At 37.3% G+C, this 11,464-nt stretch overlaps 2 protein-coding genes across 2 annotated transcripts; both read right to left on the bottom strand.

Annotated features, from left to right (window-relative positions):
- Window positions 1-6,803: 6,803 nt before the first annotated feature.
- On the bottom strand, window positions 6,804-7,793 carry LOC141618281 (uncharacterized). Its single transcript, XM_074435379.1, has one exon. The coding sequence runs from the start codon at window positions 7,791-7,793 to the stop codon at window positions 6,804-6,806; it is 990 nt and encodes a 329-aa protein (XP_074291480.1).
- A 69-nt stretch (window positions 7,794-7,862) lies between these two features.
- On the bottom strand, window positions 7,863-8,600 carry LOC141618282 (uncharacterized). The gene has a single exon (XM_074435380.1). The coding sequence runs from the start codon at window positions 8,598-8,600 to the stop codon at window positions 7,863-7,865; it is 738 nt and encodes a 245-aa protein (XP_074291481.1).
- Between the last annotated feature and the right edge of the window lie 2,864 nt (window positions 8,601-11,464).

Genomic DNA, 11,464 nt, shown 5'->3' on the forward strand with positions numbered 1-11,464 from the left:
CCAATTATAAATTACAACATCTTGTATTTATAATAAATTATTCATTCAGTTCAATTGTTTCCGTAAACAATAATTTCATCTAAGCAATAAAACAATTCGATTACTTAGACCGTGTCTAATTTAATCAGATTAAAATGAGACACGTAAATATTACTCCCAAAATCGTCCGTCAATTTTAAGCAATTTAATTGACTCGTATCGTCATACGACCAATTAAATATTCAATTAAGAGTGTTACCCTTTAGGTATGACCTAAGGGGATCAACTGATCACCACCGTCGCACGATAGTAATGTCAAACTCTAGTCAGCTAATCATTACCGATATGTGTGGACATTGTGTAAAATATTACTTCCCACATGTATTCTTAAAATGAGACTTAAACATGTGATCATCATGATCGACAGTTGTGATCGCATTATTGTCGGAGGACACATATTCCAACAGTGGTCTTTCAAGGGAGGCCTCTAGGGGAAGGAATTTGGATTGTTAATCATAAGGAGAGGAAGAAAAACAAGCCTCCACGGAGCTGGAAGCTGCGCAGGCTGCGCCCTGTGGTTGCGCAGGCTGCGCACTTGCTCGACATTTGCTCCTCAATTTCTTTTATTTCTTCTTCCTCCTTAGCTTCCTCTAACGGTTCTTCTTCCTCCAATGCTTCTATACATTCCTGCACATCATGAGACAACAAAAACCGCAAACATTCCTTCTCGACATTATTAGTATCGGCCACTTCAAGTGGGTCCCTATGACACAATTGTTAAGCTCGATTTGTCAATGGTTCAATTACATCAAGAAAGTAACAAAAGCTCAAATCATCGGTCTTTTTCATTGTCTCATACACATTGTACCTCACGATTTTTCCTTCAAATTCCATGGTTAAATTTCCATCATACATGTCAAGCTTTGTTTTAGAGGTTCTCATGAAAGGCCTCCCTAGCAAAAGGGGTGTAGCCTTGGAGTCCGGTTCCATGTCTAAAACATAAAAGTCAGCCGGAAACATGAACTTGTCAACCTCTACTAGCACATCTTCTACAAGGCCTTTGGGGTGAATCGTAGAACGGTCCGCTAATTGGATCACAACATAGGTCTTAGACAAGGGAGGCAATTCTAAGGTCTCATAAACGGAGTAAGGAATAACATTAATAGAAGACCCCGAGTCTAGCATAGCTCTAGCAAAAGCTTTGCCTCCAATTGAGCACGGTATAGTTAGCATGCCCGAATCATCACACGTTTTAGGAAGATTTCGTTTGAAAATTGCCGAGACATGCCTACTAACCGTGACACTTTCAATCCTTTCCTTGGCTTCCATTTAGGGGTACAAAGTTCTTTGAGAAACTTTGCATACCTAGGGACGAATTTAATGATAGTAAAAAGAGGGATGTTGACCTTACAATTCCTAAAACTTTCATAAAGATCGGAGTTTTTATCAAACTTCTTGGGATTTGTGAGGGCACTAGGAAATGGTACCTCCGGTTCAACATACTCTCTTTCGATCTCCTCAACTTGATCTTTGGTGTTGGTGCTTTCTTTCTTTCTTTTGTCCTTGCTCAAAGGATTCACCTCTTCTTTCCCATTGGCCCTTGAGGGTGTCCCTTTCTCTTTTTCAATCACAAGCTCTTATTCAATTTGCTCTTCAATGTTAATGACCCTCTCATGTGACTTTGATTTCTCTTCTTCTTTGGAGGAGATTCTAGAGTTCTCCCCTTCCTCAATGTCATTACACTAGCATTTTCCTTTGGAGGGTATGTTGTAGATGGGATTGAGTCGGGGTTCCTTTGATTGTTCTTGGCCATTTCTTGTGCAAGTTGGCCAAGTTGGATCTCAAGATTCTTCACCCTTGCATCACTTGAGATTTTATCCGCATCCATCTTATCAAACCTCTTGATTGTCTCGGTTTGCCCTTTAATAAGCATCTTGAACATCTCCTTGGTAGATAAATCTTCATCTCCTTGAGAAGAGGAGCCTCCCCCTTGAAAATTTTTGTGGTTACCTTGGTTACCAAATTGGAAGGATCCTCCTTTTTCTTCTTGAAGATTGTTGTTTCTTTGATAATTTGTGCTTTGACCTTGTGAGTTGGAGTTCCTCAAGTGATGGAATTGGCCATTTTGAAAGCTTCTTGAGGTATCCCCTCCCCAAAAAAGGTTGGGGTTGTCCCTTGACCCAATGTTGTAAGTGTTGCCGCTCGATCATACTTGTAATACCCCCCCCCCCCCCCCCATTGGGATTCCTAGAGTTATATTAACCATGCATCATGGCACTCACATTCTCCTTGCTTATCCCTTATTCCTCTATGATGGGGCAAGTCTTCATTGGGTGTGGACCTTGACAATAGTTGCACTCCAAGTTAGACCCTTGTGCTCCTCCTTGATTGTTTCCCACTAGTTGAGATACCATTCTTGTTAGCTCATCCACGGTTTTCTCAAGCTTGTTGTTGGAAGAAGAAGGTGTCTCAATGGAGTTAATAGTCTTGGATCCCTTCCATAGTTCCTTGTTCTAGCGGCCAGCCTTTCTATGATCTCATTTGCCTCCGCCACGGAATAGTTGCCAACCCCACCACCCGTAGCGGAATTTACCATGATTTGATATTGTTGGGTAAGACCATCGCAAAAGTTGACCAAAAGGTCATCATCACTAAGACCATGGTAGGGACATTGAGCAACCAATTTCTTGAATCTCTCCCAATACTCATACAAGCTCTCACTTGGATCTTGCTCCGGAGAAGTGATGGCTTTATTTGCATGGTTATGTCTTGAGTCGGGGTAGTATTTCTCAAGAAAAGCCGCTTTCATGTCCTTCCAAGTACAGATTGTACCCGGTTGAAGGTAAAACAACCAATCTTTTGCCACATCTTGTAGTTAAAATGGGAAGGCTCTCAACTTAAATTGATCTTCCGTGACACCATTGGGAATTGCCCCTTCACACATCATATGAAATTCTGAAAGATGGTGATTTGGGTCATCTCCCGCATGTCCATGGAACTTTGTAAGGTTGTGGATGAAGTAGCCTTTTAATTCAAAATTTGCATTAGCCCCCATGGGTGGGTAGGGTATGCAAAGAGGTTGAGTGTCATAATTCCTTGCCCGGAGCTCCCTAATAGTTCTCGTATCATTCGCCATTGGAGGGTATTCTACTTCAATGGAGTCCACCGAAAGTGGTTCAAAGGTTTCTTCTTCGAATTGTCCTCCCCTTGGAGGTCGTTGATACCAAGAGTTGGTGAATAACCAAGAATATGCTCCAAATGCGTCTTCTTCAATTGGAGTGAATTCACCACCTTGCTGGGAACTAGGCATAAACCTCTACACTAAACAAAATGGATTAGAACTACCACTTACTTCTAACAACAAGAAGGATATAAAAACAACTAAATATAAATTCAAAACTCAAGCTTTTAGCTATGTTGCCCCTCCCCGGCAACGGCGCCAAAATTTGGTAGGTATAAATTACTAGGTCGCTAAATACTAGAATTAAACTACCAAATTAGATATTTATAAACCAAACTTAACTCTACACTATGCAATTAAGAATAGTAGTAAAGGAAAGTAAGGTTTGAACCCAAGAGAAGGGATTAAGACTAAAGCTTGAGTTAAACTAATGACAATGAACTAAACACAAGACTATGCACAAACTATGGATATTAACAATGGACAACAATTGAAAACACATAAGAGGAGAATTGGCATGGAGAAAACAAGTAACAAGATGAAAGATATATGACTTTGCTTATGAAACAATGTAACAAACACTTGGTATGCAAACAACAATAATAAGAGAGGAAACTTGGTATAATCCTACAAGTTCCACCTTTTCTCAAAGTATCACTCTTTTCTCTCTAAAGTCATTTGCCCAAAAACAAACCTCAAGCAATTGATTACCACTATCTAAGCCAACAATGATAATCCTACTTAAACTACAAAGTCTAACATTAAACCATGTATGAATTGTAGCTAAGAGCATGAAGAGTAATACCGAGAGGAAAGTGAATGGAATATCACAAGAGTATGCCTAAGCCAACAAACTCAATGACATATTCAATTTCTACTCACAAAGGTTGATACTTTAAACCAAGATAACAACAATATGAGTTGCTTCAACAGAACATCACAAAAGTAAGAAAATTTGCAACATTCAAGCAATAGATGAGTGTTATAAAGGCAAGGATAATTACTTCTCACAACAAAACATTCATCATGACATTCAAACATAGTAATTGAAATAAATGAAAGAGTAGAGATTAGAGAGTCAATACAATGATAAAGATGAAAGCTTGAAATGGATTACACCAAGTAGTGGAAGATTAGCCTTCCATAGTCTTCATAAAACCCAAATAACAAAGAAATATTACAACTTTTGTAGAAAAGTCTTCTAAAATGTTACAAGATTCAAAACCTAATTATGAGAGTGAATGAGATTGTATGAGATTAGATGATGTTCTTGAGGTCTTAAAATCTTGGGTATATATATGGCTTCACAGAAAAGTAAAAACATCCTCACTTAAGAAGCCCAAATGCGGATTAGAAAGCCCCGTAAAACAGAGCTGTGCAGGCTGCGCAAGCTGCGCCAAAGTTACTCTTGCCTGCGCAATCGGGCGCAGCTGCACTCCTCATTTGCGCAGGTTGCGCCTAAGCTCGCATTTGGAGTTCTTAATTCCTTGCTTCTTGACCTCTTCAATTGTTCTCAATTCTTCTCATATTCACTCCTTACTTCTCCCACCTAGATATTTGGCCATATGTGAGGTGCTTGCGCCATGTCTTGACCGTGGAAAGGTTCTCCTCGACCCTCGGATTCCGGCATAAAAATCGAGTATAAAACCGAGGGAAAATGGACAAGTTACCACATCATAACCAATTATTGATTATTAGGATAACCAAACCTAAAGACCCATATTAAAAGACATGAGGGTGATAAAATCACCCTCTTAGACTGACACAAAACACTACTATCATATATATATATATATATATATATATATATATATATATATATATATATATATATATATATATATATATATATATATAAGGGACTGATCAACCTGTATCAAATACATTTGATCAGTTAATAATTTGGGTTCTATCCTATAGGTGTGACCTTAAGGGATCAACTGATCACCACCGTCAAACGACAGTAACGTCAAACTCTAGTCAGCCAATCGTTATCGATAAATGTTGATCAGTTGACTATATAATGTATCATCCCTTATGTATTCTTATTATGAGATTTAAATATGTGATCGCACTATTATTGAGGACACATACTCCAACAATCTCCCACTTGTCCGAGACAAGTGTGCGTCACCAATTCTCTTGTCCTATTACATCTCCCACTCAATGCAAGGTGTCTTGCAGGTCGTACTTGCTTGTGATCATATCTATAGTGGATTCTTCGATCTGCAGAGTAACTGTTTGACCGAAATTATCTACCGTAGATACCATCCGAGCGTGGCCACGCATTTCCAGTTCACTACTCCTTAAGTGGCCGTGAGATTTAGATAACCCTGACAAGGGGGTGGACAATTCCTATCGCACCGTTCCCTTTGTTCAGCAACAGTTCATGATGACCCAAAAGATGCCCATTTGCACTCCATTTTCGGAAGTCGTAGAGCAAAATTCAAAGCCAATCAGAAACTATGCCAACTTGGGCGAACAGTCTCTAGACAAAGAACCGACTTAAAAATAATACTATAGTAGCTCTCACCACGGCCAGGCTATATAAAAATTCCAAGAACTCTATAAGTGGTTAATGCCCGATAGAGTGTCCCATACAGTCTACCTATGTGATCGACTAGTCATCTCTTATGACCCAATGACACTTGAACTTGCCATCAATCGACTCACACTCTAGTCACTAGGAGATGTCACCTCATATAAGTGACTAAGGGCCAATATTAGAGTAAAGTAGAGTAGAAGGACCCAAAGTATGCAAAAGAGTAGGTTTAAGGACCTGAAATATTAAAGCAAAGGTTTAAGGACCTACAGTTAACTTTCCATCCATTTTGCCGTTACAAACCACTAAATAGAGTACTACATCTGCAAACTACAAGTTTCCCACCAAAAAAAGAGTGTTATGGACTTTACACATAAACCATTAGCCAAGTGAATGATACAAAAATTTCCAAATATGCATTTGTTCCCATAAAATATGGAAAAAATAATTCTTCACTTTGCTATACAAAAAATTCACCAACGTGCTGCAGAATATGTCCATTCACCAAACCGGATCATACTATATAATATATCGACCAAGTTTCCGAATAAGTACATATACTTCGAGCTTGATTATTCTTCTAAATTTCATTTCTTCTTTCCATGTTATGAGCAAAATCCTGATGAAAAAGAATGAAAACCCGAAAAAACGTTAACGATAATAGAGTATTAATTTAACCGAAAATATTTGTAAACTACCTGCAATCGCTGTTTAGTAACATACATTCTACCTTTTGAGTCAACGAAAGACAATAAAGTATTTTCTGATTGGATGGAGGCTTGAGAAGGCATACTGGGAATGTCATTATGCATATTGGTCATGGATTATAAGATTTGGTGACCTTCATTGTCAGTGTAGTATGCCATTCTTTTTCTTGGTTGCATCATCTATTTCGATTCACAAAAATACTTATAAAGACGAGTCCGATAAATTATAAAATATAGAAAAGTAAAAAAAAAAGTTAAGAATACTTACACTAGATGATCTGGTAAAACCATTTGGATAAGTATATACACCATATCCCCTCTGATGCATTGGTGTCCTAGACTGTTGTGCTCTTCCATTTGATGTCTCTGAATTTTAGATTTGTTGTGGACCGACTTATGGTACATCTTCACTTGTTCTAGTGCATGCTTGTACTCTTATAGCATTAGTGCTCTTGCACTTTCTTTTGTTGTGGCCAGATTTATTACATTTGCTGCATCTCATAATAACACCAGATTTGGTGAGCCTGCCAGATGAATTTTCACCAATTTGCGTCCTTCTTTTTGTCTTCGGCCTGCAAGCTCTGAGTTTCTTCAGAGGCGGGGGGTTAATTGGTTGATATTCGGAGTTATGCCATTCATGTGGACCATTGAGTGGTTCCATGCTAAACTGATAGGCTTTTAAGTACCCCGCCTTGTGATAGCATTCAGCAACATAATGCTCCGGGTGCTCCACGTTTTTCCATATAGCTGTTATTGCATGTTTACATGGTATACCACTCAATTGCCACGATCTGCAACTACATGTTCTGTATCTCAAATCTACTACAAACTTAACTTGAGTGGCTCCATCTCTTACTCCAAAGCAAAACTTCCCATCCCAAAAAGCCGACCAACCCCTTGCTTCAATCTTAGCTTTCTCTAATTTATCCTTGATTCTTGGGCATAAAAATATATCTTTTTTCCCAATCAAATCTCTTTTGTTATGCAATCTCTCCATCAAACTTTCTCGGATTTCTTCTAACATTGATATTACAGGTTTTTGCCTAAATTTTAGAATATAGGCATTGAAAACATCACTCATATTATTATCTACATTGTCACATTGTGATTGCGGAGTGTAGAAAGCTCTACACCATTTTTTATAATTCCTATTCAACAAATCATTCGCCCCTGAATCTAAAATTAACCTAAACTTTGCAATATTTTCATGAAAATCATTCTCGGTCGAGCTCTTAGCGATTGTCCAAAACCTTCTCCTGTAATCTAGCCCTCCTCCAAACACACCCCTGAAGTTCACATACACATGTCTAGCACAACACCTAGATTTTGCTTGTGGCCACACATCAGAGACGGCTCTTAAGAGCCCTTTTTGCTGGTCAGACATAATTGTGTACCCACTGCCATCGGTTGTTCCCAGGTCAGATGCTAGTAGTTCCATAAACCAACTCCAAGATTAGGTATTTTCTAATTTAACTACGGCCCAAGCAATAGAAAACATTTGGTTGTTCCCATCCCTCCCCACGGCCACAAGAAGTTGTCCACCGAATGGTCCTTTGAGAAAACACCCATCTAGAGATATAAAAGGCCTACAACCCGCCAAAAACCCTAGTTTCAAGGATGAAAAACATATATAAACTCTTTGGAATACCCCATTATCCAAGGAAAATTTAACAGTGTTGTCAGAGTAAGTCTTCAATATCTCAGCCGCATACCTGTGAAGCAACAAATATTGCTCCCTATATTCACCAACCACCGATAACTGAGCCTTTTTCCTAGCTTGTCCTACCATATAATTTGACACCTTACTCCCCCATTCACTCCAAACAGTGTCTATAATTTCCTGTAACTTTATATAAGGATTAATCTTAAACTTGTTCTTGTAGTACTCTACTATCCAAGAGGAACTGATTTTTTTCACCACGTTTCCTCTACCACATTTATGTTCACCATTATAAGTCTTTACTTGGAACGTCTTGCTTTTTCCGGCCCAAGATGCCCATATTCTCCAAGGACAACCTGACATTTTGCAATTAGCTCCTACTTTGTCTTTATGATTTTTCTTGTATTTGATATCGATCCCTAAGTTTACACAATAATTAACCAATGCTTTCCAAAAGTCAATTGCATTATTAAACATCTGACCAACAACAAAGGCGGTATCATGTGGGGTTGTCCCAGATTTGTATGTCATGTTACTCACCCTTATTTTCTTAGAACTTTTAGTGTTGGCAAGGTATCCAATGTCGTTATCATGCATCTGAGCTCTCATCAGGACTATTTAAGTCAGAGTTATCCTCATAATCAATTCTATCCCTATTTGGTTGCTCCTTTGACCATCCAACTAGCCTACCAAGACCCTCCATCTCACCCTCATGCGCTTTTTCTTCCTCTAAGCTTTCCTTAATTTTATCTCTAGCTTCAACGACTTCCTCATCTTCATTATCACTCCCTTCGTCATCATAATCAATGTCTCCAATGACCATATTATGGTCAGTTGCATTAGTTCCATGTGTGTCTTTCAATAACTCAATAAATGACATATTCATATCTAATTCACTAGTTCCGAAATCATTAACATCAAACCCAAGCTTATTTTTGATATCACCCAGTGCGACTGCATTACCATCATGTTCACAAAATAGATTAACCTCACCATGTTCAATCAAACAACAAACAAACGCTTCAAATGTTTGTTCACCCCCTAGAAATCTAACACCAGTTCGAAAATCCAATTGTGGAACCAAATAGTGAAGTTTGATGACATTAGTGTAACCTAAATCATCTACCAAATTACGAATATATCTTAGGTCCATATCATCAGGTACATTATCATAGATATTTACTTTTCCTCCAAGATAACGAATATCGGGTTCCATTTGCCATACTCCTCCATGGTGTATCACAATGCAGAATTTTAGAGATGACATCTAAATCAAACAAGCAAACAAAAGAATAAGGGACACATTTTGATTACAATTGATATATAATCGCAAACGATTTGTGGAGAAGTATGTAAAACTATATACACACCCATTAATCCATAAAGTTGCTTATATAAAGTATATACTAAAGTAATTAACACATCAAAGACTGACACTTTCTATTCCTTAAAAGACTAAAACATGTAAACAGCTAACTTAAACATCAAAATTAAACTATAATAAGAAAAAAAAAAAACAAGCTTTCGAAAAAAATAAAAAATCAAAAGATGTGCATTAATCATAATTACAGATTTACAAGAAAAAATATAAAGAACAAAAAGTTTCATCCATGTTTAAGAAGTGGAAGATTTAATCGCATACCTTAACTTCTAAAAAGAATGAAATTTAATCAATATGCCTTGGAAAATCTAGATTCATTATTACTTTGGTGATGATTGGTGTATTATGTTAAACTAATTTGGTGGGAAAGGGTTTGGGGTTTGCCTTTGTTGCCGCCAAAAACACAAATGGGAGAAGAAAGTGACAGTGCTTTTGATAGATTTTAGGTTTTCTTAATTTTCTATTTATTTGGTATTTACACGTGTAGATATCGATGCATAATTTGACGGATTTTATGACGGAGTTACTTTCAGTTCCTTATACCTACTTAATAATAGTTTGGGTCCTTAAACCTCTAAAAGTGTAAATGTTAGGTCCTTAAACTATGGTTTACTCGCCAATATTATGTTAATCTAGTTCACTTTAATAGGGTTCAACGTTGTCCTTATAACCTATTTGGACATAACAAAGTAATAAAAGAGTTTAATAAAACTCAAACGATAAATGCGATTATCACATATGAACAATCAATACAATATTATTGCTTAATATCTCATAATCTTAAGATTATAAAATCCATGTTACTTCATGGTGGTTCCTTCAAACCTGTAAAAAACTTGGTTGAAGATTATACAATATAACCATCACCCCAACTTCATAAATTGCAATTTCCTTCTTTCGATGTAATCTCTTAATTACATGAATTTTCTAAGTACATGTCTAGGCTTGAGCTCTTTAACTTGAAAGATGCTCCCACTGTTATCATATAACTTGTGACAAGATCCATGGTTTAAAGGATTTACTTCTAGTTCCTTTACAATCCATCTTATCCTTACCACAAAGTACTTAGACTCTATTTGTAGAATTCACAATGACTGACTTTTTAAGGTTGTTCTCGCTATTCGCACTTCTAACAATTGACAACAAGATCAGCCTAAGAAACTCGAGGTTTTGTAACCCTTAACACAAAACTCCATGTTTCTATAAAAGACAAGTACAAATCCTTATTCCTTCTCAAAAACTCAAGGATGTATCTAGCGGCTATCCATTGACCCTCACATGGATTGACTTGTCTTGCATAAAGCATACAATTTATCAGTACTTGCGCATATCTTAGCACATTAGGTCGATCCAATGTCAGAAACATTGGGAATCGATTTCATGCGTTCAACAATTTCAGATTCAGTGGGTAACTGTGATCGGTTCAAAGTAATCCCACAACCCCTTGGAATAAAATCCCTCTTGGATTTATCCATGCTGAAATGATGAAGAATCTTATCAACATAAGACTTTTGACTTAATGTCTATATCCTTTTAGGCCTATCTCTATAGATCCGGATATTAGTTATGCGATGTGCCACACCTAAATCTTTCATCTGGAAATGATTTCCCAACCACCCCTTAACGGAGGTAAGCATCGGTACATTATTCCCAATGAGTAATATGTGAAGACAATTTTGCTCCCACTAAACTTCATGTATAAACATGGTTCCTCGACACATCAAGTGAAACCATTCTCTATTATCACATGACTGGGAAAAATGAATTTTTACAATCTCTTAATGCTTTGATTAAAACCACATATGGATCCTTTAAGCTTAATTAGCATGTTAGGACTCTAAGACTTAAACCAAAGATAAGTGTCGTATACACATCCTCTTCTAAATACCTATTTAGAAAAGCGGTTTAATATCGCTTGCCATGTTTCAACAAAATGAAATGCGGCAATCACTAACATGATTTAAGCGGATTAACATCACCATGTTCATCTACGCTATTCTATACTTAAAAGATT

The sequence above is a fragment of the Silene latifolia genome, chromosome X (assembly GCF_048544455.1).
Source record: "Silene latifolia isolate original U9 population chromosome X, ASM4854445v1, whole genome shotgun sequence".
Classification (NCBI taxonomy): Eukaryota; Viridiplantae; Streptophyta; class Magnoliopsida; order Caryophyllales; family Caryophyllaceae; genus Silene; species Silene latifolia.